We start from the raw sequence: 26,938 nt of genomic DNA, 5'->3' as shown, positions 1-26,938 counted from the left end.
GACCAGTTAAGAAAACCATTTAACTTCAGACATATATTGCAGCTAAATCTTTATCTCACTCCTCCTTTCCTGTTTGTCAAAGCTTAATAATCCTATAGTGCAATAGAGGATTTTGACATGTAGTAGCTACCTATGTATGTGGGAAGACCCTTCATGAAGTGGTAGAGCTCATACTTCGTTTAAGGCCAGAGGTTTAATAAAAAGGTTCGACGGTGGCAGGTCATCTATCTATCTATCTATCTATCTATCTATCTATCTATCTATCATCATCTATCTATATCTATCTATCTATCTATCTATCTATCTATCTATCTATCTATCATCTATCTAAATTTATCCTTTTTTCAAATAAAAATAATTGTACATTTTCCAATTAACATTCAATTGGTATTAGACTTCCCCTCCACCACTCCATGGTTTCCCCAAGTATTGTAATATTGATGCATATTCTAATTATTCTATAACTTATCTCCTCCATAATATTCTCCTATATGTATTTTACTGCTGTTATTACTCCAAACCTACTTAAGTTTTAACATGTTTACAATAATTTTTTTAATAAGCTGCAAACATGTTCCAGTCCTCCTCTAAAAACTCATCTTGATCTCTAATTTTACTAGTTAAGCTTGCTAGTTGGCAGTTGAAACTGAAGGAATATGCTCAATCTTCTAGGTCATTTATAAAATCTTGAGCTGTTGTCACTACATACTGATCTAGATGGACTAATGATCTAATGGTGTAAGGCAGCTTCATACGATTAATTGCCTGAATTTAGATAATCTCCCTTAAATTTTTTTGCATGAGATTGCATTGTATGCACCTTTCAAATACTTATTCAGAACCACCGTTCAACGCACAACGTGCAGATGAAAATGCCTGATAAAAAGCTCTTGAGGTGCCCTCTAGATATTGAAGTCTCTGACTCCCATCAGCCCCAGCTAGCATTTCCTGTAAGGGAAGATGAGAATTTCAGGATTGCACTGTACAGTGGTACCTCTGGTTACGAACTTAATTCGTTCCGGAGGTCCATTCTTAACCTGAGGCGTGCTTTTGCTAATGGGGCCTCCCGCTGCACGCGCGCGCCTCTGGCACATGATTTCCGTTCGCATCCTAGGGCGAAGTTTGCAACGAGCAGCAGCTACTTCCGGGTTAGCGGAGCTTGTAACCTGAAGCGTTCTTAACCTCAGGTACCACTGTATTGGCACCAGTGCTGGATTTACATACAGTATAAGCCAAACATAGCTTAGGACCCGACTCTCTTGGGGGCCCCCCAAAAAAATAAAGGAAAAAAAACCTGGATGTACTGGTACATTTCCAAAATATAAGATAAAATACTAAAACAAAACCTACATACAGCAACAGTGTTTTGTGTTGTGTAGGTCCATAAATTATCATATAGCATATATTCAACACAAAAAACAGGGACAATTTGTTGTTGACAAGGGACAGCTGGACATACAAAGGGCCCCATCAAACCTAAATGCGACCCTGATTGGCACTGTATTTGGACAGGAACATAGACACCAAATATGCCTCTCTGGGGAGGTTATTCCATGAGGACCTCCCAGGTAAACCACTTACTGTTGGACCATGACCTGGGAGGCTGGGGTTCAAATCCCCACTCAGCCATGAAGCGCACTAGGGCTGACCTTGGGCCAGTCGCTGCCTTCACAGGGTGTTTGTTGGGGAGAACCTCGTACGCCCCTTTGAGCTCCTTGGAGGAAAAAAGTATATAAAGGCAATGAAATAAATACACCCCCCCCCCGAAAAAAAACCCACTGCCTCGCAGCAGACCGGTATAACTTAGTTCGGCACAGAGGCTTGTAGGCAGCGCCTCAAAAACTAATGGGCCAGTTAGATTGATATTTGCAACAAGCTTTGTCTATTACCGTGCCCACTCTGCAGGTTCCTCCTCTAGCTGCGGGGAAGGGAGGGCTAGTTGGGGTAGGCGGGTAGGTGAAGCCCTGCCCCGGAGGGAGGCCGGGAGGAACAGAGGAACGGACCGGGAAGGGCGACGGCTGGACTGGAGGGAAGGAGGAAGCCCTGCTCGCCTCGCCGGCCAGGTGGGTCTGCGGCGGGCTTGGCTTGCGCGCGGAGGTCCGCAGCTCTGGAAAGCGCGGCCCCTTGGGAGAGGGAAAGGGGGGCCGAGGAGGGGCCGAGCCGTGGGGCGTCGGGGTTCTGTGCATGTGGCGCGGAGGGAAGCCCGGGAGGCTCGTACTACGCGCTCTTTCGTGAAAGTGGAAATAAATAAAAAAACTAAAAAATTGTCCAGTAGCACCTTAGAGACCAACTAAGTTTGTTCTGGGTGTAAGCTTTCGTGTGCGTGAACACTTCTTCGTAAAGCTTCGCGGTCTCTTTTTAGTCAGAATTCGCGTTGGCGGGAGCTGCGCGCGCTCGGCTCAGGCGCCCTCTGACATTTTGCGTTGCCTGTGCAACTCGGACGGGGAGCTTTCCTTGCCGTTCTTTCCTGTGCCTTGTAATATTGGTAGCAAAGGGAGACATTCAGCAGACCACAGTTTTGCCCTGTACGGAGACGCCAGTGATGCTCAAAGCTGCACCTGTTGAATGTTGGTTGGGCATGAGCTTTTTTAAGGGGGGGGGGGGGACAGAAGACAAAGCCCTGCTTAAGGTGTTGTCATAATTGATAGATGGAATCACAGAGTTGGAAGGGACCCTGGGAATCATCTAGTCTATCCCCCTGCAAGGCAGGAATATGCAGCTGGCCCTTAGGCAAGATCGAACACGCAACCTTGACATTGTCAGCATCACACTCTAGTCAACAGAGCTACCCATGAAAGAGATAATTAGAGGATAAGTTCTTTATTCTGGGAAGCCCCTAAAATAAGCAAAGGGGACCCATTGTATGATAAGGTATGTTCTGTAATCTTGGGTCCATGCATTTTTGGCTTTTCTGCCAGCTACAACTGAACAGTAGTACCTCAGGTTAAGTACTTAATTCGTTCCGGTGGTCCATACTTAACCTGAAACTGTTCTTAACCTGAAGCACCACTTTAGCTAATGGGGCCTCCTGCTGCTGCCGCGCTGCTGGAGCGCAATTTCTGTCCCCATCCTGAAGCAAAGTTCTTAACCTGAGGTAATATTCTGGGATAGCAGAGTCTGTAACCTGAAGCGTATGTAACCCGAGGTACCACTGTACATAAATATGAAGAATCCTATAACTGTGTACATTATAAATATAAAATGCCTGTTGCTGTGTAGTTATGCAGCAATAAGGGGTGTTTTGCAATCCAGTGGTACCTCGGATTACATACGCTTCAAGTTACAGACTCCGCTAACCCAGAAATATTACCTCAGGTTAAGAACTTTGCTTCAGGATAAGAACAGAAATTGTGCTCCGGCGGCGTGGCAGCAGCAGGAGGCCCCATTAGCTAAAGTGGTGCTTCAGGTTAAGAACAGTTTCAGGTTAAGTACGAACCTCCGGAACGAATTAAGTATTTAACCCGAGGTACCACTGTATTGGATCCACCATGGAATGTTAAGACATCAGGAAACTGCCTTATAGTGAGTCAGACAATGGGTCCATCTAGCTCAACATTGTATGCTCTGATTGGGAGCAATTCTGGATTTCAAACAAGCCTCTCTCCCAGCCCTACCTAGAGGTGCTGGGGATGAAGCCTGGGATCTTTTGCATGGAAAGCAGATGCTCTATCACTGAGCCACAGCCACTTACCTGCTAGCTATATAAGTAAAGGTAAAGGGACCCCTGACCATTAGGTCCAGTCGCAGACAACTCTGGGGTTGCGGCGCTCATCTTACTCTATAGGCCGAGGGAATCGGCGTTTGTCCATAGACAGCTTCCGGGTCATGTGGCTAGCGAACCAGAGCAGCGCATAGAAACGCCGTTTACCTTCCCACCAGAGTGGTACCTATTTATCTACTTGCACTTTTGGGCATGATTTTGAACTGCTTTTGGTAGGAGCAGGGATCAAGCAACGGGAGCTCACCCCGTCATAGGGATTTGAACCGCTGACCTTCTGATCGGCAAGCCCTAGGCTCTGTGGTTTATACCTGCAGATAAATATGTTTTGCTCATTGTGTACTTGATAAATATAAAATGCTTGTTGTTTCAAATATAAAACTAACTGTGTGGCATTCTAATGAGAAATGAGCAGTGCTTAATGCTTTTTGTTGATACAAGTGTGGTTCTGATAACCCTAAGGTTGCAGGTTTGATCCCTGTATGGGACAGCTGCATATTCCTGCACTGCAGGGGGTTGAAGTGGATGATCCTCCAGGTCCCTTCCAACTCTACAATTCTATGATTCTGTGATTCTATATTTCTAGATTCAGGTAGGTAGCTGTGTTGGTCTGAGGCAGGCAATTTTCTTTTAAAAAATTAAAAATTGTCCAGTAGCACCTTAGAGACCAACTAAGGCTACATGTTAACAAACTAGCTTCCGTCCCTGACACCCCAAATTAAGTGTGCCTAAATTGTAAGCGTTATGGGACAATGTATACATGATGTTACTCATCACCTTGGTTCATACTGTGAGATTTACAATGGATGTGCAGAAAACAAGCTCTTCCTATCACTATATTTTTGTCTAAATCAATCTCTAAAGGGTAGGTGAACAGAAGTTCCATTTTATTTTCTTAAAACAAGCAGCACACATTCAAAATGGTTTACTAAAGTTAAATGTCCGTGTGCAAAAACAGCATAAGAAGACATTTTTAATGAAGAGAAGGTTTTCTATAAATGCTTCCTCTTAACATTATTTGCTAAAAAAAAAAGCAGCCAAGTATTCAGAGTTCCTTTGTGAGGATGTTATAAATGGCTGGATTCTATTAAAGAGAATTAGGAAAGCAATAACATAGTGTAATATGCATGTTTCATACAAGAACTCAATTCCACATAGGTCTTGATGTGACTTTTGCAGTTGTTGGATTGTAAGTTAAACAATGCTTTCTTTTTTATTACATTTTAAAGTAAACAAAGTGGCTGGGTGTGTTTATGGTCCTGCCAGCAAGGCATAAGATTACACTGATATGCTTTTAAGTTCTTGGAATCTTATTTTGCAGTCGTGCTTTGAAATCAGTACTAACAATACATGTGTTTAATTTGCAGGAAATGCTTCCTGTAATTAGTAATCTCTTCGACAAGAAGCATGGGTTATTTAGGAAAATCTTAGTACAGTGTAAAAAAACTATTTGCTGCTGTCTAGAAATGACTGTTTCTGTTAAAAAAAACCAAGACATCTTTAGTTTTGTTATAACATAATTATTCGTTTTTATTAATTTATTTTCCAGCACAACTTTCCCTGACGTGTTTGTGTTTAAACAAAGCTTTTGTATTTTAACAAAGGCACTGCTAGCTTGAAATAAGAAGCTATTTGTGTTGCCAATGAGTGAAGCAGTGTCATTGCAGAACAAACTGGTTATGACCTCAGAAGGTGAAGATGATGACATGGCATGTGGAGATTTGGGAAATGGACTCATTAGAAGGCAAAGTGATATGTATGAACCAGAAAGCTTCAACATACACCCAGGTATGCCTAGAAGAGGTTCAGCAAGGAAAAGCTTCAGTCCGTTTATGCTGCCAAAAAAAGGAGAAGAATGTGATGCAACAGTTTTTCGTTGCTCAAGGTGTAACAGTTTGAATGACACGTCGGTCAAAAAAATGGGAATCAATGCATTTCGTAGCTGCAACCGCCAAAACAGCTCTGGTAAGGTTTTAGTTCAATCCAAATTTTTGGACCATTTAGTATTCTTCATAGTAAATGTTGCTATTAAGATACTTAATTCATAAACATCTCCAAAAGCATGTAAGTACCACAGAACAACAAATATAGAGCAGCAGGCGAAACAGTTTATTGTACCACCTAAAATGCTGGTTTCAAATTTTCAGTTATACTGAGCGTTTCACCTATAGGTGTTCAAAACAAAAATAAGGAATGTAAGATATATGTATGATGGATAGTGTTGACCCAGTTGTGTGTGCTTAAGCATGTTGACTTAAACAGAAGCTATAATAACTGAATTCAAAATATTAGACCTTGCATCTGTTAAGACATACTGTTTTACGAGTTTTCCTGTAAAAAATTAGAGATTCCAGCGGATCACAAGAGAGGAGAGGAGGCAGTATTTAAGGCTTTATATAAGTTGTAAACAATGCTGTACAGGGGACTGGTGTATCAGTCAGCACACTAAGCACTTACTTGTTGACTCAGCCATTTGGGTGCTAGGCTTCTAATGATGTAGCCCAGCTTGTAGATTCCAAGCATGGAAGAGATTAATGTAGTCTCATTTATCTCCGAGGCCGCATCTCACTGGATTGTAACATGAGTGAGAGTCCATTTTGGGGAGGAAACTCATTTTTCAAATATTCAAAACAATAACTGGATGTTGCTGAGGAAATACAATTTCCTTCTCCCAGAAAACTATTGCTTCCAGCGCACATTGGAGTTTTGTATGGATTATGACTGTGCAAGTGTTGCAGGCAGTTATTTTGAAATTTGTCCTTTGAGTATTGCATTCCCCCGCCCCCCTCGTTCCTTTTTAAAAGAAGTCTGCTGCTCTCTGATGTTTCACTTTCTTGCTTTGCCTTTTGGTGAACTCCCCTCTCCACCTCAGTTTTACTTTTATTTTATTTTAAGGAATCTCCATTAGAGTGCATGTGTCCCAAGTTTTTCTTTTATTTATGCATCTCTTGAAACATAGTTCCACGCATGCATGGAGACATGGATGGCCCATCCCGTTTTGCCACCTGAGGTAAACCGGGAATTGCCGCCTCCTGCCCCATCTGCTGAATGGGCTCAGCCCTCACCACTTCTGCTGCTAGAACGCTGCAGCTCTCACCAAAGTTGGTGGGAGCCAAGCTGTTCCGCAAAGCATTCTCTGCAAACCAGAATGCCTGCCTCTTGCCAGTGGGGTGTGTGTGTGTGTGTGTGTGTGTGTGTGTGTGTGTGTGTGTGTGTGTTTTCTGGAAGCAGTAGTGTGGACAGAGAGCCATCTCTTTTGTCTTCATTGCCTGAGTCGGGTGTTTTACTGCACCTCATGTGCTGGACAGCTCAGCATGGAGACAAACAATTGTGTGGTTAGCCATTAAATAAGTTAGTGTTGATTTAACTTTACCTTTTGATCTAAAGTTTTTTTGCATCCTTTCCCCCCCCCCCTCCGCCATTGGGAGATGCCCAATGTGGGTTTTTTATCTCCTTCCAATAATCAGCTGCTATTTCTTGAAACTTAAGAGGTGGTCTATTAAATGCTTATTGCATAAAAGTGCAAGGGGAGGGCAAATTACCAAACATAGTTTTGAGAAACAGCTGGTGCTTTTCAAGTTCTTTTTTTAATGTTTTAAATAAGCACTTAGAAATAAGCATGCCATCCTATTAGTTTCAAACCAGGACGCTTTTTCTATTATGAATGCACACAGAAACTAACTCTGAGGCATCAAATGAAGAATTAATACAACACCTTCAAGAAGCTGAAGAGGTAAGTGCCTGTCTTGGTAAGACTTAATTTGGAACCTTATTTTTCTCACTAATAGGGTGTCCCTAGACCCAGAAGCAATAGCAAGTATGGGGCAAGGTGTTGAGAGAGTAGAAGTCCAGCTTCACCCATATTTGGAGGAAGTGGATTTTCTGGATCCATTTTGGTCTGGCTTTAGGCCTGGTTCTGGCACTGAAGCCGCCTTGGTTGCCTTGGTTGATGGTTTAAGCAGGAGCCTCTCCTGCTGGCCAGGGAACCCTCCAGAACAGTGTGGGATATGGTGTGGAGATGGGGCTGCAGCCTGAGGGAGAAATCCTTTCAATCACACAAGCGGGTGTACCATCCACACATAGCAGAAAGTCTCTGTATGATGCCAATATTTTTGTTTACTCAACGTGACTTTATTCATACCCAGGAAATAGAAGTTTTAAGAGTTGAATTGGAAGCATCTCAAAGACAACTTGAAGGCAAAGAGCAAGCACTAAAAATTCTGCAGAGCATGGTAACTTACTAATATATATGAATTTACATGAAATTTGTAATGTAGCATTTTTCAAATTGTACATGTACTGTTATGCAAATGAGATAGCTGTTCTTCACTGTTAATGGTTTTATTACTTACATTGGTGACCGGTTCCTTAATTGATGCAGAGGCAGTTTTAGGGTAGCGCGACCAGTTCAGATGCACTGGGTTCTGCGCTGCAGGGGGCGCCATAACAGTGTTGTATGAGAGTGTGAGAGGCAGTGGGGAGGCTCTGAAATTTGAGAGCTCAAAGTCTGCCAGTGATTGATACATATGTTTTCACTTTTAGCATGATCTGCGAGACATAATATTATGCGAGACATAATAGTTCAGCTTTTAAAAATTTTATTTCTCAGGCAGTGCTGGATAAAGCCACTTGTCATACTAAAGCAGTATTTAAAAAAACAGAGCAGCAGAAGAGAGCTTTAGAAAAGGTAAGACTATACCTTATTCTTTCTCTGAAGAGGGGCAAAAATAGCTGAGATGTGTATGGGATTGCAGCCCTAAAGCAAAAATCCAAAACATACTTGATTTCAATGGACTAAGCATGCTTAAGACTACAGTCCTTACTGGGCAAAAAGATCCACTGAACACTGCAATTTACTTCTCAGTAAATATGCATGGCACTGCACTGCACATGTTTGTTGATTTGTCTTTTATTTACAATATTTTATTTAGTACAGTTGTAATAGTTTGCTGGAATAATTATTGGAAAAGATGAGTCTGTATAATTAGGAGATTTCAGATCACAGAGTTTTTTTTCCATGGGAAGAACTATTTGATTCTTCTCTTTTAGCGAACACTGTGCCCACAGATTTTCAAGTTTTTCTCCACAATAGTGAAAACTAGAAAATCGATTTTCACATTAATGCAGTAGACTGATTGCATGAATGTGTGGATACATAGAACATTCCTAGACATTTTGTCTTTCATCAGTAGTTATCTAAAGTTGCTGACTCAGTATTTTTAGACAAACAATTGACTGCAATCCTAGATTTCATCAGGAAAAGTGAACAGGAGAGCACTAAGTCCACAGTCAGGGGTGTTTGGAATGTTCAAATTATGGAATATCCTGCTTTCTTCTAATATTAACATTTTACTGTTTATAGGAAATAAATGTTCTACAGTGGGAAATAAAAATTAATCAGGAGAAATTCAAAAATACAGAAGAGTCTTGGGCAGAAAAATATGACAGGTATATATACCAAAGTAATACCTCAGTTTTGCGATATATAGAAGCATACGTTTGAGGTATGATTTAAAAACATTTCATTTGTTGCCATTGTCAACAGAATTTATTGTGAAAATGCTGCACTTAAGGAAACACTGAAATTGAAAACTGATGAAGTTAAAACACTAAAGTCTGAAAATGAATGTAAGTATGCTCCACCTTTTTCAGTTCTTTGCCTTTTAAAGAAATTGTGTTTCTTACCTTTGTCTTAGATGCAAAAAAGCAAAGACTAATCTTTTTTGAAAAGTGTACTGTGTTCAGTTTAACTTTCTATCATGCAGAATATATTAGTCCAATATTTATTGTTTTTAGCCAAAGGCCATTGCATTGTAAGTCACAAAAGAAACAAGATATTCCAAGAGTAAGTTAAACAAATGTATTTTCCAAAATGCAAGTTGTTAAAACATATAATTGTAAAGTTCTTCAAATCATTTAGACATAATGTCTTAGTCTTAAACTTTTGTTTGTACTCTTGAAAGGATTTGAACATCACGTCGTGCTTAGAAGCATAATGTTGAAATTATGCATTCTTACCCACTGAATATACTGGAATTCAGGATTTTGCATGTTGCGTTGATGCAGTTAGCAATAAGATTAGCATTGTCATGTACTCACCTAGGTAGCCTAGGTAGCCTAGGTGAGATGGCAAGCGGCTGAAAGTCACCTATTGAGCTTCATAGCTGAGAAGGGATTTGAACCTGAATCTCCCTAGTCCTAATCTGTCACTCTAAGCCGCTATGCCATCACTGGCCCTCAATGTTTAATATTGCCTCTGGCAACACTTATTGACACATAATTTCAGCATAGTTTAGTAAACCACAGCTTCGAACCTGCTTCAAATGCAGAATCTTCAGTCCATAGTATATGAGATTATAAAACTAGTGCTTTGTAAAGAGCCTTTTCCTCCTTAGTGTGTGACCTCAACCAATTCCACAAAATCTGAGACTAGGGAAGCTTCCAACATAAACTTGTAGGCGAGCTTAAGCTCTTTGTTCAGAAATTAAGCTCCTTTATTTTGTGTATATCCCACAAGTTAGTAAATGAAGAATCAAACCCTATTAAATTTTAAAATTACGTAAGTGAGGATTTGAAGCAAAAGAAGCTGATTGGAAAGTTCACAAACTGTTTCCTTGCTCAATATTTAATTTTACAGTTTTGGAACAACAGTACTTGGAGATTCTCGCTGTCCTAGATGCAAAACAGCGGAAGATTGTTGAGGAGAACATGTCCCTTAGCAAGAGTGGTTTTACAGAGATAACAGGACTTGAGGTGTGTATATTAAAATTGCTTTGTTTGAGTCTTTTGCTGATACCAGTTACTTTGAGAATGAAGTGGAAGGGCAGAGGCTTCAGTTCTTTCGGCTACTATTTCCCCTCCACCATTTGGACTTGGGATCTTATCCAGTTCATGAAACACCATTGCTCGCTCCCGCTTTCTTCCTAGACCAGTCTGCCCCGAGCTGATCTTCTACAACTTTTTTCGAGCTGTGAAATGGAGAAATTGAAAATAGAAAAGCCCAAGAGCTCATAAGGAGTTTGATACTGATTTTAGTTACAGTAATGGAATGTTGGGGGTGGGTGGGGGATAGGTGAGAGGTGATTTTTCGTTGATCCCCCCTACACTACCCGAAAATCTTCCCATGAGAGTTGGAGGATTCTCTGAAAGAAGGTGCATGAGGCAGAAGGGGAATCACGAGAAATTCGTCTCTACCTTTCATGAATGGGAACTTCTATTAGATTGTAGTAACTTCTGGAAATGGAAGCAGTCCTTCTGTTCTAAAGGGCCGCTCTGGATCCAAGCCAGTAATATAACTTGTATGAAGATGTAGAAGTCTACCCTTATTCTGTGTTTTGTAAATAATAATAATAATAATCAATAATGGAATGGTGTGCATTTGAATTTGAAGCTGGCAGTACTTGGAGCCTGCACTTGCAGTGGTCCTGAGGGAGAGCCATGCTCCTGTGCAAAAATGTCAGCGGCGACTCGAAAACAACTGCTTCAGCTCAAAAAAGAGGTATTTATGCTTGGACTGAAAGTAGCATTGTTGTCCCATGTAATGAAGATGTGTAGAAGGCACTTGCCATGTGTGAAATTGTTCAAAATGATGCAGGCTTAAAAATACAGTGTTTAGGCAACTGATATGTCAATGCATTTTCCTTTTGATGATGACAGATATCTAAAACTTGTATTATTATTATTATTATTATTATTATTATTATTATTATTATTATTTATATATGTACTGTATACATATTAGCGGCCCAATGCATAAGAGTATATTTAGACAAGGGCAGCCTATGAAAACAAAATGGGATGGATCCAAAGATGGATCCTTCTTGCTCTAATGCAGGGGTCAGCAAACTTTATCAGCAGGGGGTCGGTCCACTGTCCCTCAGACCTTGTGGGGGACCAGACTATTTTTTTTGGGGGGGGGGATGATGCAAGAGCAGCATGAGCCCTGGTGGCTGCTTACCTGTGTCTTGCAAGCAGCAGGGGCCGGCAGCGGTGGCAGAGGCGGAGAGACGATGAACGGCATGCGAAAGGGCTCCGGAGAGCGGCTGCTTAAAATGGCAGCCGCTCAAGCACTGCTGCTGCTGGCACCAACAAAGCCCAGCTTCCTTCCTCCTCTAGGCAGGGCAGGGAGAAGCCAGGAGGAGGGAGGGAGGAGGCTGAGGCGCCGCCATGTGAGGGAGAGGGAGGAAGAGGGAAAGAATGTGCACGCTGGCGATCCACACAGCGATTCCCGGACCGTCCACAGGCTGGATCCAGAAGGCAATTTGGCCTGATCTGGCCTGTGGGCCTTACTTTGCCTACCCATTCTCTAATGGAAGAAGTTTCTTCTGAATCAATGCCATTTTCTTGTAGGCACATTTCATTATCTTTGTGCAGCCCTCTTTAGGCTAACTGATGAAATCCATTCATGCAACTAGGAGAGGTTTGGTAGCCAATAATTGTTTCTAGAAGTCTGTCTCTGCTTTCTTGGTTGCTGTTCCACACAGAGAAAAGTGTGGGTGTGTTTGCTGCCTAAGCAGGAGGATTTTGTAGGGAGCAGCAGTGGGTGATACTTATTTTTGTAGCAACTCTAGTACTCTTACCACTGATTCTGCATCCTAGCACAAGGCGTAGCCCAGTTCCATGGTAAACAAAGAACAAAGTGCGTCCCTGTGTGGACAGCCACTTGTATTCTTATTTTTGTTGTTAAGTGTCAATAATCTGGCAGAGTATACTAGAGGTTTTCCCAGTCAATTGTTAGAATTAAATTTTCTGGTCACCTAGTGACTGTGTGTGTGTGTGTAGCTCTACTTCATTTGGGGAAGCAGTTGCCATACCAATGTACTGGGACTGGATGACTGAAAAAGCTCCAAAATGTGGATTCATTCACTCTTTTTTTGAACCTCATCTGAACCTTCTCTCAATCTTAAAAAACAACAACATAGTTTGAGCTTCTGAAGAAGAGTAAAGAAGAAGCATATATTATGGCAGATGCCTTCAGAATTGCATTTGAGCAGCAGCTGATGCGGAGGAGGGACCAGGCTCTGGGACTCGCACAGATGAATAAGATCTGCAGAAAAGACAAGAAACGATTCAACTGGAAAAACATAAAAGATGATGGTAATTTTCTCCATGCTGCATGATTCTCAGTGGTACTGAAAGCAGCCCGGAATTTGCAGTTTTTGTTTTGAATAAAACCTATTCGAATAAACCTAAAACCTACTGTTTGACATCATACATTTGCTGACCTGAATTTCATAGTAGCTAACCATGCTGCATGCATACAGAGTAGCAAAGCAGTCCCTACCAAGAGAATTTAAGGCTGGTTCATGCATATTAATTGCTTGATTACTGCTCATCTCATGAAGAGCAGTAGATCAATGAGCCATCACAGATAACATCATCAAAGAGAGAACTTTTAAATATCACCTCAAAACACAATGGTCTTGTTCAAACATCACAGCCAAAGTTCAGGATATCTTATTTGAAACCTTCTGAATCTCACTTATTCATTATCTGGGTCTTTACAGGGAAACAGCTATGAAAAATTATGGAGTAATCTCTCCAAACTAGTGGTGGTGGTATTAAATATGCTGGGTTATGTCCAATAAAATAAATGTTAAGTTAAAAGACCATAGGAAGCATTTTTCTGGCACATGTATAATTTGCATGTGGTGATATTCAATATGATAAAAGTGTGATCTTATGATTGCAATCTGCTTTGAAAAATGAGTATTTTGAATGATGGGAGAGGATTCATCCACCAGTGAGTGAACTAAAGTAATAAACAGTTTGTTTCCTTTTTGGAGTTCATATAATTTACTCCCAGTTTATTGCAATTTCTCCTCTCTCTTTCAAACACCTGCATACATTTCTTCTCTTCTCACCCCTGTATTATTGCCTTTCTGGTGCTGATAGGACATTGGAGCTTAATAGTAGAGCAGGGGTAGCCAACCTTTGGAGCGCCAATCATCCCTGGCCTTTGGTTTTGCCAAGTGGGATTAATGGGAGTCCGAGCCCAACAACGTTTGGAGGGCACTGCATTAGCTATCCCTGTAACAGACTATGAATAACTATTTTAGAATGAAGATTCAAAACATTTTATCTAAGATCAGCATATTTTGGCCTTCATTACTAGCACTCCACTGTTCTGCAGAACATTTTGCTCTATTCTTTTTGTTCTATCTGTGCTGGTTATTATTTTGTCTATTAAAAGTGTAGCAGTCACCACCAAAAAGCATGTGTACTTTTGGAAGCTGGATTATAGATGTGCGCCAATTATTTTCGTTTGGTAACAGCCTCAGTTTTCCAGTGGTATATTTGTTTTAGGCTTAATTTTATTTGGACTTTAAAAAGGTGGTTGTGTTTAGAATGTCTCAAAGATCAGGACTTAAATGTGAATGTTATTTTTCCCCCTCAGGTGCTTTCACATTTCAAGGGAATAGGAAAAGCTTGGGGAGAAAATTGATGGGCATGCTTGCTTCTGGAGCTGACAGCAAGAAAATAGAAGAATTGGATAATCCACAGGAAATCATTAGGATGCTGATAGACTCGGTTGGTGACTTGTATGGATTCATAGAGGGCATATTAATGGTGTTCTTTTATCTTTGTAAAAATAAATATACACTGTTTGTTTTTATTTTTTATTGATTTTTACAGCTGAATGATAAGGAGGAAGCTTTGGCCCATCAAAGAAAAGTTAGTTATATGCTTGCTCGTGCCCTGGAAGAGAAAGAAGATAGTTTGCAGCAGAATAAGGAAAGCAGATTTTCAGAAGAGCTTGCTCTTAGCAGTAATCAGTGCAAAGATGATTCACAGCCCCCAAAGTCAGCTCTTCCTGTGTGTTCGAGTTGCCAGACATGCGGTGCTCAAGATTGCTCCTGCTCTATTTCCCACACATCTCCCACCAGAATGCTGAACTGTACGTCTAAAAGTTCTTGTTCCCCAACACCTGAAGAAAATTATGTGCATTCAACAGAGGAAGCAGCTGATCAAAACTGAAAATACTGACTGCTCTACAGGGGAGGGTAGAGCCTCGAAGGGGGCAGGGATGACACAGGCAACACACCTCTTTAATGCTTTCGAACTGCTAGGTGGGCAGGAGCTGGGACCGAACGACGGGAGCTCACCCCTCCGCGGGGATTCAAACCGCCGACCATGCGATCGGCAAGTCCTAGGCGCTGAGGTTTTACCCACAGCGCCACCCGCGTCCCGCACATTTGTAAATAGTTTGCTTGTACGTAATGCCTGTGTATTTTATGCTATGATGGAATTGGGGGCAGATGTATTTTTGAAAGCACTATTTCACCATCGAATGAACGAACTTCTATTCTATGGGAATGTTTACTATAAGATAAAGAGATTCTGTACATACGTACATAGGGACTAGATCCACTAAAATCAGTAGACTTTTAAGTCCATTAATTTCAGTGGGTCAGTTCTGATGTATGGTTTAGCAAGTTGGGTACAACTTTTTTCTCTGCTGATCATAAATTAATGGATTGCCTGCTATTTTAAAAAATAAGGAATGTTGTTTATAATTTAACAGTGTGTCAAAACTATGAGCAGTATTCAACTAAATAAAAGTGCAAATGCAAGGATTAGAACTAGTGTAAGGAGATGACTCTCCTCGTGTACATCCCACTGCCCCCAAATTTACTCTGGAGGCTTGGGGAACCTTCAGAATAGATAGGGGGGGATTTTGTTGTACAAAGATAAATCCTGTGCTGACAGAACAGTCTCCTTAGCACTCATACATCCCTTATTTTGACATAGTCACATGTATTAAGGGGAACAAATCCCTCCTCCAACTGGGGAAGGGTAACATTTTTACATGCTAGGGACTTTAAAGTGGCTTTTATTTAAGACAGGGGTAGGCAACCAAAGGCCCATGGGCCGGATGCGGCCCAATCGCCTTCTAAATCCGCCCTGTGGACGGTCTGGGAATCAGCGTGTTTTTACATGAGTAGAATGTGTCCTTTTATTTAAAATGCATCTCTGGGTTATTTGTTGGGCCTGCCTGGTGTTTTTAAATGAGTAGAATGTGTGCTTTTATTTAAAAGCATCTCTGGGTTACTTGTGGGACATAGGAATTCGTTCATTTCCCCCTCAAAAAATATAGTCCAGCCCCCAACATGGTCTGAGGGATGGTGGACTGGCCCATGGCTGAAAAATGTTGCTGACCCCTGATTTAAGATATTAGCTACAATGTTAAGTCAGCCACATATTTAGGTAACAAAACACATTTAGCACTTCAGAGTGGATAAACCCACAGCTTTTGGCAGTTGTACCAATCAGGTTTTTGAAGCCAATTTTCACCGTAAAAGCTGCTGCATGCTCCCTTGTACACAGCAGTCTTAATTTTGAAGCTAGATTTGTTTTCTTTTGGAGTCTAAAGCTCTGGTCTCCTGCTGCCATTTTAATCTGGACTAACAAGCACATTTAGATGTAATTGGAGCAGCTGTAGATCTTAAAGCCAAGGACCGGTTCCAATTTGTTCCCATAACTGTGACAAATAAACTACAGGGAAAGCTCTTTGGCAGCAGCCAAATGTTGTGAACTAAACAAAATGTCTTGTTTGTCTTCACTCATTATTTGTATGTGCTGAGAGGATACAAAAGGGGGGGGGGGAACCCACCCAGAATAATACTCTTCTTATCACTGGTGAGTGTGAAAACTTACAGAGGATTTCTCCAAAAAAAAAAGCAAAAAAAAGAGCAGGTGTCTGCATAAATTACTTGTTGTACAATGAAAAGCGAATGGTGATACTCTCCCTTTCAGGGCCCATCTGCTGCAAACTGTGGTGCAACAACAGAAACAAAGGCCACGTTCTCACAAACAGGAGCAACCTGTTCCTCCACTTAATCACTCCAGGCTGGGGGGAGGGAGGGGCCCATAATAGCCCTTCTACTTAACTGTTCTGCAGTGTTTCTAAGGAGGGACAGTCAGCCATATGCATCTGTAGTGGCACAGGATGCTGCCAGAATATTAGTATTTTGCAGAAGGGATTTAAGTGCAGATTTGGTTATCATTCAAAAATCGTAGAGTTGGAAGGGATCCTGGGAATCATCCAGTCCCCCTTGCAGTGCAAGAATGCCAACTAAATGACAGATGGCCATCTAACATCTTATTAAAAACCTCCAAGGAAGGAGAGTCCACCACCTCATCTGGGAGTCTGTTTCCACTGCTAAACAGTTCTTACTGTCACAAAGTTCTTGGAACTCTCAAGTGGGGCAATTCCACTTCCTCCTAAATCATTTTGCATTTATTTTTTTTAAATCCCTGCTCTGCACAGTCCCAGTTGCCTTAGATAAGCACTCTAGTAATCTAAACCCCTAATTTTCAGCTCCTGTGCTTAATACAGTCTTCAGACTACATATGGCCTAACACCTTCCGTTTATCAATATATGTTGATTTGCACTCTTTACTGTACCCACTTAAAACATTTGTATTTAGACAAGCTTATCCAAATGTTGATGTGTTTTACTGTTCATTTTAATTAATTTAAAATGTTTTAAATTGTTTACATGTTTTATTTATAATTTTAATATTTATTGTCTTTACGACAATCAAACTATAATTTTTGTTAAATAAATAAATTCAAATTATTAAAATATATTTGCTGGCAATTAAAACTGATTATGACCTTGAAATACTGCACTGTGCATCTTAAAAACAAAATTAAGTTTTCTATTGCACATGAGTATAACCTGCAAACAGATGGTTTCTTCATCGTCTGATGTTATTTTACCAAAAGCCATTAAAAGCAAATAAATATTTTCACAAACTTTAACATAATTCTGACTATTAGATTAGATTATCAAGCCTGAAGGTTTAGGATGTGCTGCTGTAAACAAAAACAATTATTTGGGGAAAGTGATGAAGTAATTAGGCATGACTTCCTTTCAACACTTCAGTCATACAGAAATGCAAACAATTAAAGCTGAATATTAATGAATTATATTTACACTCCCAAGCTGAGAGTTTGCCAAAATATTCTGTAATATTTTGGTATGTTGAAGAAGTAATATTTGCTACAGTTTGTTCAGAACACAATGTATTTATTTAGAATTATGTTTTGCAGCACTGAACATAAGTGCCTGCTGGATCAGGCCGATGGCCCATCTAGTCCAGCATTCTGTTCTCAAAGTGGCCAACCAGCTGCCTATGGGAAACCCGCAAACAAGACCTGAGTGTAACAGCATTCTGCCCACTTGTGATTCTTACCACCTGCTACTATTTAGCCATACTCCCCCCAAAAGTGGACACAGAACATAGTCATCATGGCTAGTTGCTCTTGATAATCTTATTCTCTGTGCATTTGTCTAATCCTTTTTTTGTGGGAGCAAATTCCATAGTGCTATGTCCTAAATCTTCCAACATTCAGCTAAACTTGGGTGATTAATTAATAGGGTGTGTCTTCAGCATAGGACAGCTGTGCAACAAAGATGCCAGGAATACTTGTGCACATTAAGCTTTATGTGTGTAGCAAAAAATAAAAAGGGGGCGGGGTTCCAAGAAAAATGACTTTGTCAATTCCACCCACCATTGAACCCAATGTGTTTTGACTATGCACGGTTTTTGGCTTTAGCAGTGGCAAGCCCCACGTAAGTTGCAATCTTACTGTACCTCCTCAGCTTAGTGGCTGCCTCAGAAAAAAGTCCACTCCTTAGCTATCAGGCTTGTGCTGATATGAGGATAGTGATTATGTTGCTTATATGTCACAGGGAAATGATGCATTTTGAATGATAGCTAATAAATGTAGTTAGAAAACAAATATGTGTCTATAGCTCAGCAGCCACTTAAATAAAAGCCCAACTCTAATGTGCAGGGACGGCTGTGGCTTTTGAGTGGTCAGCTACGTGTACTCTGCACATTCTCAAAGGCACCTTCCCCTTTAAAATAGCTCCATGCGATCCCGAGCGTCCAAAGGACCTTCAAAGCCGCACTTTCTGATCGCTCCTGCTTTTCTTAAGAGCTTGACGTTTCACCGCCGGATACCAAAGTCCATTTAAAAGATTAAAAAGGATCACAATAGGGGAAGGCAAGGACCTTGAAGGGAGGACAGTAGACGGAGGCGTCCTGTACTGCGGCTTTAATTATAGTAACCTTTCCCAAATTTGGCAGCTCTACATAAAAACGAAGCCTATTCAAACGTTCTGCAAAACCCAGCGTCCTCTTCCCTTCTCCTTTTTCGGTGCAACTTTACCTCCCAAGCAGAGGAAATGCAAGCGGCTACTACCTCAATCCGGATGCCTAAGCACCACTTTTGACGCACCAACCCGCCGCCCGCCCGAGTCTGAGGGGGAATCACCCGAACCTTTTGACTTGACCTCCGAAGCGCTGAGGAGGAGGAGGAGGAGGAGAGAAGAAAAACAGCCTAGCAACTGCGCAAGCGCACTCGACTCCATCCCGGAGATTGGTAGCAAGAAGAGACTTGAGGGAAGGCGGGGAGAGAGAGAGGCAGAGCGCGAGGGCAGCGCATGCGCACGGTGACCTGAAGAAGAAAGAGAACAGCCCTCCCCCCCCCCACTTTCTCGGGGAAAGACAAAAAAAAGTCTGCGCGAAAGTCCCGCCGCGCTTCGCGGGGCTCGTATTAAGCTGGCGGGGGCGCCCATGAGGTGAGCGGGGTGTGTGTGTGTGTGTAGGGGGGGTGTTGTTGCTTCCTGGTGTGGGGGCGTGCCTGCTCCGGGTTTCGGCCTCAGAAGAGGGTCCGGCGCCCAATTATTATTTTTTGTCCCTCAGATGTGTGGGGGGGAGGCGCCTGTGGGCCTCCATTCCTCTCAGGTATTCTGTGACAACGAGAGACACGGTTTGGGGTTCCGGTGTGGACGAGGCATCCCTTCAAGCAATGCTCTGGCTGCTCGCCACCCCACAGATTTCCTCCTATCCCCATTTGGGGGCAGGAGCGAGGGGGGCTAAAGCGGTGGGTAGGCAAGACCCGCCTGCTCTACTGTCTTATAAAGGGAAGGATCGCCCCCCCCCCGGGTGTCCTGCCCTCCCTGGCTGGGCGAGCGTGTGGGTTCCTCTCTCCTCCTGCAAACCCCCTTCCTTGGCATCTTCACGTTTTGTTGCCTCTCAAAAGAGTTTCAGGCTCCACTTTCCCTCTGGCGCCTGGAGAGGTTGGAAATCTCAACATCAAACACCCCACCCCCTTTCTTTCTCCCCCCCTCCCCGGTTTTGGTTGAAATAATCCCGTGCGATTATAATAAATCCCCAGAAGTTTTGTCCTCCCCGGTGTGCTTCTTATGGTTAGTGGAGCCACTGTAGTAAACAACCCGGCGCAGGAGGTTGAATCTGGCTCAAGGTTGAAATGCCAATATAATGCAAGAGAATTCGCATGTGACGGCTTGTGTGTGTTTTTCTTTACCCGCTCCTATATGTGAAGGAAGATAATCATGTGAGAAGTCAAGCTGATATGACGACACCATAGCGAGCGAGGGTGGGTTTGTTGCACCAAAATCTCTGCTTTTCCGTGTGCAGGGACCTTCTCAGAGCACAAGCAAGTGAAGCCCCTGGGTGTCTCCCTAGCTTGTCTCTGCACTTAAAGAGTTAGGAACGTTTTCTTCCCAGTTCAAAAATGACTTGACTTCTTGCAACTAAGTCTACACAAGCTGCAGCATTTTTACCCTATGCTTTAGCTGACATGAGATCAGCAACAAGACAGAAATATTTAGAATGTTAATGATCTTTATGTGCGGTATACTTGACAGTTTTGTCATAGGTTGTTTTAGGATTAGCTTTCTTATCAAGAATTTCAATGTGCTTACCAAGTACTTGGTTTGCAAGTCATGGTTTGTCACATGATTTTTGAGTGATCAAATTGACAGTGTTTGTCCACAGCTTGTTTTTCATTACTATTCACGTCTCAATGAACCATCTAAAAAGACTTTTTTGGGTTAGATACTGACTGTTACCAGGTTTTAAATTATAATTTCCATTTCCTGAATTATATTGGTTTTTAAGTTCTATATAAAAAGTGTTAAGATTTTAAAGTAAGCTGGCTTGCCCCGAAATGAGGCTGTGATAAAATTCCATGTCCAAAGGAAATCCTTTCAGTAAAATGGGAAGGAAATTCTATATCTGATCAAGGCAGAGAGAGGGGAGAATCTTGTGACATCAGCAGTGACTCTTCACTGACCAGCTTTGGAGACGCATCCTAGTCACAGTGTCTACCAGGCTAAGGCTATTTTTGTCCCCAAGAATGATTAAAGTAAGTTGTAAATTCTTTGTAACTTAAAGCAATTTGACTATAGCATTTAACATTTATGCTGTTTTATATTTGTCAGTGTTGATGCTAAATAAATATTTGAAAAGTTTTTCCAATAACCAAAAGTAGTTGAACTGAAATATGTGATGGAGTGTACTTAGCGTGCCTTAAATGTTATATTCAAGCCACTTCATAGGTTTACTTGGAAATTATTTTTATTGGAATATCTATAAATATTGTAAATGAGGATGACTGATTAGCCTACTAGCTTTATATTATTTAGATTTTAAGGGAGGAAATTAGTTTTAACAAGAGCTTTGAGCATAAATATATGCTTCCTACAGAGTACCTGAAATAACTTGATTGATTTTATTATATTTCATTATATCCATTCCAGTTGCCCAATTTGACTTGTACTCTTCTTATTCGTTATTCTGATTGCATCTAGGCTAGACTACTGTAATGTGCTGCATGGGGTCTGCTTTTGAAGAATGTTCAGCTGATCAGTTTGTAGCTGCCCCATTACTTCTGAAAGGTCATGCAGTCTGAGCATATAACACTGATTCTGCACCACCTTCACTGGCTGCAAGTGGGCTTCCAGGTCCAATTTAAGATACTTGTTGTTACCTGTAAGGTACTAGATGGCTTGGAACCAAGTTATCTTAAGGATGGTCTGCACATGTATAAGCCCATTCAGCCCTTGAGGTTGACCTGCTACTAAGGTCCCTTCACAAGAGGGAGGGGGCACAAAAGTTAGGGGCTCAGTCGTGGTTCTGTTGTGGAACTTCCTCCCATGGGAAGTACATTTGGCTGCCTCCTAGGCTGGTTTTAAACAGGATCTGTAGTCCTGGTGTTAACATCTGTTTTTATGGCAGTCTGTTTTTAATGTACTTTTAACCATTTGTGTTATTTTACAACTGACTTTGTAATGAATTGTTCTTATTTTATTTTATTTGAATTATTACCCATTTTATGATGACTTTATGCTGTAAAGTGCTTTGAAAGGCAGCGTAAAATATCTAAATAAAAAAATGTTACTAATTTATTTTTCGAAGCTATGCATTTCTAAAATGGAATTTTTAAAGAAAATCCCACATCACGGGAGTTGTACAATTCACAGTCAAAGGATTATGTAGGTCTGAAATGCTTTGGATCAGGGATGCCAACTCCAGGGGGCTAAGCTCTTTTGGCCCTTCCCCAATGTTTGGTGGTTGAGGAAGCCAAGTGTGCCTTCCCTGGCCAGCTCATTCTCTTCCTGTTGTGGAAGGCTGCTGAGTGCTCCTCCCAAAACATCATGTGACATCGTTGTAACACACATGACACACTCCCAGTCTTTGGCACAAGCTGGCACCTTTGCTTGGGATTGTGACTTTATGCAAGTTTTGTAATGGGACTAGTCAGATACACCATGGTTAAGGAAGAGTGCTCAGTTCACCTATAATGCCAAGCCATAGTTAAAACAAGTTTATAAGCAAAAGAACCTATGGCTTCAGATAATAGTTTGTTAGCAGTCAAAGCAAACCAAAACATAGTTAAGCTGCTGGACTCGCACAGCTCTAAGCCACAGTTTAATAAATCATCGTTTTAATCAGGCCTTGATTTCTTCTTTTTCAGCAGCCTAATTTGATAGAAGCATACAACTGCCATTTTACTGTTGCTATTTTAAAGAATTGGTAGTCAGAAATTTATTAAAATCTACTACAAATTGTTCAAGATCTACCAGTAGACCTGCCCTTGCTTAATTCAATTTATTCTACATAGGCGCAAGAGGAGAAAACTCTTACCAGATTCAGCCTTAGAATGGACAGTTACTTCAAAGCAGCAGTCTCAGACTTGGACAAGCTACTTGATGAATTTGAGCAGAATACTGGTTAGTTTTTACTTCATGCTTCTATTTTGTTTGAGAGAACAGCATGCTTAAAGTGGATTGTTACGAAGGACACCACTGGTGTATATGGTGCTTTACAGGGCCTCATTCACCATATTACTGTGTTCCAAGGAGGTTACAATCTAAAACAGACAATGGGGAGGTGTGGGGAAACAAAGGACAGGAAGAATGTGGGCAAAAAAAGCCTTTTATTAATATTTGTTTTTGATGCCATAGGAATGAGTGAGCTTTTGTGTTTGTGTGTGTGTGTGTGTGTGTGTGTGAGAGAGAGAGAGAGAGAGAGAGAGAGAGAGAGGGTGAGAGAGAGGTGTAATGAATTTCTAACAATTTTTATTTTAATTTCAGATGAACTTGAAAACAACAAAATTGTAAATCCACATGATTCCAAATCTCACTTTCTTTCTTCAGAATTAGATTACCAGCAGCCAAAATTCCTGGGACCAAATGTGCAAGAAAATATTAGTAGTTGTACCACATCAACTGAGCTCTCATTGTCTAGTCAGACTACAAATGTAGCAAACTTTGAACTGAACACTGAACAGAATGAGAAAAATGTCACTGGGTTAGATCTTCTCTCTATGGTGGATGGTGGTTCTTCGGATAAAAATCAATCTTCTTGCCTTGGGCGATGTAGCATACCCGTCTGTGATCTTATCAGTGACACAGGTAATTTGAGCCATGTGAAAAGTAATTCGGAGTGTATTCAAAAGTTGCAGCCAGGTGACTTTCAGACCAATACAAGCTCTCTTACTGGTTTTGATTTATCATTGGTAACAGCCACTGCTTGTAACTTGTCTGTTGATTATAGTGCGGATTCTGGCACACATCAACTGACTGATGAAGATACAACACTGTATAATAAGGAAGATGGCACAACCGAAAACCAGAGCCAAGTGACGCTAAAGACAGACAGCCTTTCTGAAGCAAATGTAGTGGAATCTGGTGGGGTTCAAGAAAAGACGGGAACTTTGGATAACAATGAAGTAGTTGATCAGATAGAACAAACTACAGGCCTTGAGAGGGTATCAGCTTTAATAGCCCAACTAACGCCAACTGTACAAAGTTCCAAAGATGAGCTAATGTGTGAAAAGCTGCCTTGTGAGTTGTTAGTAGATGAAAATAGTGCAGAAAGTGAAACGATACATGGAGAAAGTGGCAAGCAAACTATTTCAAAAGAAGATAAGGTTGAATCTGAAACCTCTAACCTGCCAAAGACACATGGGTTGAATAACACCAGCTTAATATTGCCTAAAGAAGAGACTTTATGTGCCTCCCCACTTCAAATTGATAATATGTTAGTATTGGATAAAACACCCACCCCTGTGGAAAATATCTCTAGTGCAGAAGAGGAAACCAGTGCAACTGCAAACATAGTTTCAACATCAGAGGTCTCTGAAGATGTACAGACTTCATTGTCCTGTCTTCCACTTGCTGTTTCTATATGTGGGTCACTAGTTTCAACTGATGACACAAGTGGAAAAACTGCTCAGAGTGAAGCAGCAGATGTCATTAGTGATGTAACTGTGCACACGGAAAAATATAACAATGGCCTTTCTAAAGAAGAATTGTTTCACAGAATAGAAGCTTCTGAACAAGATGGAAATCTAAACAAACCCATCCAGTGCTGCCTAGAGAAGCCTGCCTTTACAGATAGCGAGAATGTGGGTTTTGACAACATTATTAGTAAATGTCATCTTTTCCAATACCAAGACTCTGCTGCTACTTCTAGTTCTTCTTTGGTTACTGAAACATGCAGCAATGTTTTGCCCGCTGACATTGGTGACAGAGCATCAATTGATCTAGCTATAGAAGAAGACATTATTGGAAGTGATATGCTCATTAGTGATGCTGAACTTGATGCCTTCTTAACTGAGCATTGTTCTGAAGTGACCCATTCAAAGCCTCTGGAAGAAGATACTGATGATGGACTGTCGGAATCTGATGTGATTTATGATAACTTAATAGATGTTAACAAACTGAATGTCAGAAGTGATAGTTTACAAGTAGAAACGGAATTTAAGAAGAGGGAAGCTTCTGTCGATAACAATTGTATAGTTTCCAATTCTGAACCTAGATTGGGGATTCTGGTGGGAAAAGGAACACGGCAGGTTCAACAAGAGACTTCAGATCACATAAGTGAAACTGCAAGTGAAATTTCAGACCTCGCAAGCAGCCAACAGGTGGTGCACAGTGGAGGTGCAAGGCCAAAACAGTTGCAAAACTTTTCACCAAAATCCAAACTCTCTTCTGAGCTTAGTAGTCCAAATAAACTTGAGAGTGAGCCCCAAGTGATAAATTCCACAATCTCAAATACCTCTCTCTCAGATACTAAAACCTGTTCTGATTCAAACTTCAGATTTAATAATGCTGACACACAAAGCTGCTTGGAAAACAAAGGTAGTGTCTCACCTGTGATCTCTGCACCTGCTCAAGTAGTAGAACAAGCTGTAGTCCCAGGGGACAAGCAGCCATCCTGGGTTCCTGATTCAGAAGCACCAAACTGCATGAATTGTCAAGCCAAGTTCACATTTACAAAAAGAAGACACCATTGCCGTGCTTGTGGGAAAGTAAGTAATCTAAACCCATTTTTAAATATCTATCTATTTTAAATGTGGCACTTTCATTTTAGTCTGTGTTGCTTTGTGCTCTCTGAATTGCTGTTATGTGCCCCTACACTCTTGATGCCTAGTTCTATTCTCCATTTAAATGATAATAAACCTTTTCACCTTCATCCTGGGGAAGGTTTGTTCCAAACCCGACCCTCCTTGGCTCCTGTCAGTTTCACCCCAAATCAGTTTAAAATTGTTCTTGATTTTAACAGCTTGGTTGCATCCTGGTTAAGTGGAGCCCATCCAGATTTGATTTGTCCCAAAGGTTCCCTACTGTTTAATAAATCTAAACCCCTTCTCCTGACACTGCTGTCTCATTCATGCATTGAGATTACACAACTGTGCCTATCTAGCTGCCCCTGTGTGTGGCACAGGTATTATTTCAGATAAAACTACTTTGAAGGTCCTGGCTTTCAACATTCTATCTAGCAACCTCGATTTCGCTTCCAGGACCTTCCAACTACATTTCCCCATGTCATTGGTGCTAGCATGCAGCACTACTGCTGACCTCTCCCCAGCACTATATAGCAGGCTGACTAGATGACAAATTGCATCTACACACCCTTTTCTATGTTCTTAATGATTGCATCACCCAGATCCAAAATGCTTCTCACCCCAGCCCTTCAGGATGAGTGTGTTCAGCACAAGAATATACCTTTTTTTAAAGTAATCCCCATTCATTCTTGGCCTGGCTTTTGAAAGTTGGATGAAAATAGAGCTGAGCTCTCAAAATGAAGCGTGACCAAGCCCATTGACAGATTTTCCCAGAGTTAAGAAATCCTATCTTCTGACTACAGATGTATGATATACGTTGTAGTATTTTATAATGATTAGGCACTATGAACTTGCTCAAGGCAATTCATTATCTTTGAAAATATATTTGGAAGTTGATCTAGGCAGGTTTTGGTTCAAAATAAGCTCTGTACAATCTGATCTCTTTTCCTAGACCAGAACATAAAAGAGATTTCTCCCCCCCCCCCCAAAAAAGTGTGTCTTCCATTCCTTCCCCTCCCCATGGGCTGAGTGGCAAATTTGAAGCTATTCCACTTTATCCTTTACAGCAGCACCTCTGTAGTCAGATGCAAATAATGGATGGCTCACTATATGGGTTGAGTAGGGATTTGATTCTAGGTAACTTGTTCATAGTATAGCATTTCTCTTGGTGCACTACAGTGATTCAGAATTGTTCAGAGATCAGAGTAAGGCAATTTATGCTTCAGTTTTTGTTTGCTCCTGAGTTGGGCATAAATAGATTCTACACAAATGTAAGGTTTGTTGTTGTGGTTTTTTAAAAAAACCTCTCCACTAGATGTCAGTGTTGTGCTATAGAGTTAATTTACAGTATTGTGATCTATGTAGGGGACACGGGTTAAACCACAGAGCCTAGGGCTTGCCGATCAGAAGGTTGGCGGTTTGAATCCCCACAACGGGGTGAGCTCCCGTTGCTCAGTCCCAGCTCCTGAAACCTAGCAGTTCGAAAGCACATCAAAGTGCAAGTAGATAAATAGGTACCGCTCCGGTGGGAAGGTAAATGGCGT

General features: G+C 41.3%; 2 protein-coding genes and 1 long non-coding RNA gene across 10 annotated transcripts in view; 2 read left to right on the top strand and 1 right to left on the bottom strand.

The window, feature by feature from the left end:
• The first annotated feature begins 1,912 nt into the window (after positions 1 to 1,912).
• Positions 1,913 to 17,311, top strand: CCDC125 (coiled-coil domain containing 125). Of its 5 annotated transcripts, none has more exons than XM_028749005.2 (12): positions 1,913 to 2,063; positions 5,268 to 5,506; positions 7,393 to 7,451; positions 7,864 to 7,950; positions 8,328 to 8,405; positions 9,081 to 9,166; positions 9,264 to 9,346; positions 10,356 to 10,471; positions 11,109 to 11,216; positions 12,640 to 12,814; positions 14,115 to 14,248; positions 14,354 to 17,311. In XM_028749005.2, exons 2-12 carry the CDS (start codon positions 5,362 to 5,364, stop codon positions 14,693 to 14,695), a joined length of 1,413 nt encoding a protein of 470 aa, XP_028604838.2. In that variant the 5' UTR covers positions 1,913 to 2,063; positions 5,268 to 5,361; the 3' UTR covers positions 14,696 to 17,311. The 5 variants fall into 5 exon arrangements, with proteins under 5 accessions (XP_028604838.2, XP_028604835.2, XP_077792393.1 ...); XM_028749002.2 differs by having other exon boundaries at positions 5,268 to 5,683; XM_028749004.2 differs by having other exon boundaries at positions 1,969 to 2,063; positions 5,323 to 5,683.
• Positions 10,330 to 12,644, bottom strand: LOC144329214 (uncharacterized). The gene is made up of 2 exons (XR_013394676.1): positions 11,676 to 12,644; positions 10,330 to 10,686 (listed from the first exon to the last, which is right to left on the bottom strand). It is a non-coding gene; the product is annotated as an uncharacterized LOC144329214 (long non-coding RNA).
• A 1,849-nt stretch (positions 17,312 to 19,160) lies between the features above and the next one.
• The window catches only part of ZFYVE16 (zinc finger FYVE-type containing 16), a 28,412-nt gene continuing 20,634 nt past the window's right edge, over positions 19,161 to 26,938 (top strand). Inside the window, exons 1-4 of one of the 4 annotated variants that reach the window (XM_077936265.1) lie at positions 19,176 to 19,314; positions 20,082 to 20,135; positions 22,665 to 22,773; positions 23,200 to 25,358. In XM_077936265.1, coding sequence (XP_077792391.1) covers positions 22,704 to 22,773; positions 23,200 to 25,358 — 2,229 coding nt within the window. In that variant the 5' untranslated portion in view covers positions 19,176 to 19,314; positions 20,082 to 20,135; positions 22,665 to 22,703. Of the gene's footprint in view, positions 19,315 to 20,081; positions 20,136 to 22,664; positions 22,774 to 23,136; positions 25,359 to 26,938 lie in introns of all 4 variants that reach the window. The other 3 variants (XM_028749353.2, XM_028749354.2, XM_028749352.2) reach the window with 3 other exon arrangements.

This window comes from Podarcis muralis, chromosome 11 (genome assembly GCF_964188315.1).
Source record: "Podarcis muralis chromosome 11, rPodMur119.hap1.1, whole genome shotgun sequence".
Lineage (NCBI taxonomy): Eukaryota > Metazoa > Chordata > Lepidosauria > Squamata > Lacertidae > Podarcis > Podarcis muralis.
Note: the sequence above shows the minus strand (reverse complement) of the source record. Positions and strands in the feature narration are given on the sequence as shown.

What these genes read in the sequence shown, in the direction of transcription:
- CCDC125 (XM_028749002.2), top strand. Translation starts at nt 5,362, where the DNA reads ATGAGTGAAGCAGTGTCATTGCAGAACAAACTGGTTATGACCTCAGAA. An exon ending in TGGGCAGAAAAATATGACAG is followed by an intron (nt 9,167 to 9,263) that starts GTATATATACCA and finishes CATTGTCAACAG; the next exon opens with AATTTATTGTGAAAATGCTG. An exon ending in ACTAAAGTCTGAAAATGAAT is followed by an intron (nt 9,347 to 10,355) that starts GTAAGTATGCTC and finishes TTAATTTTACAG; the next exon opens with TTTTGGAACAACAGTACTTG.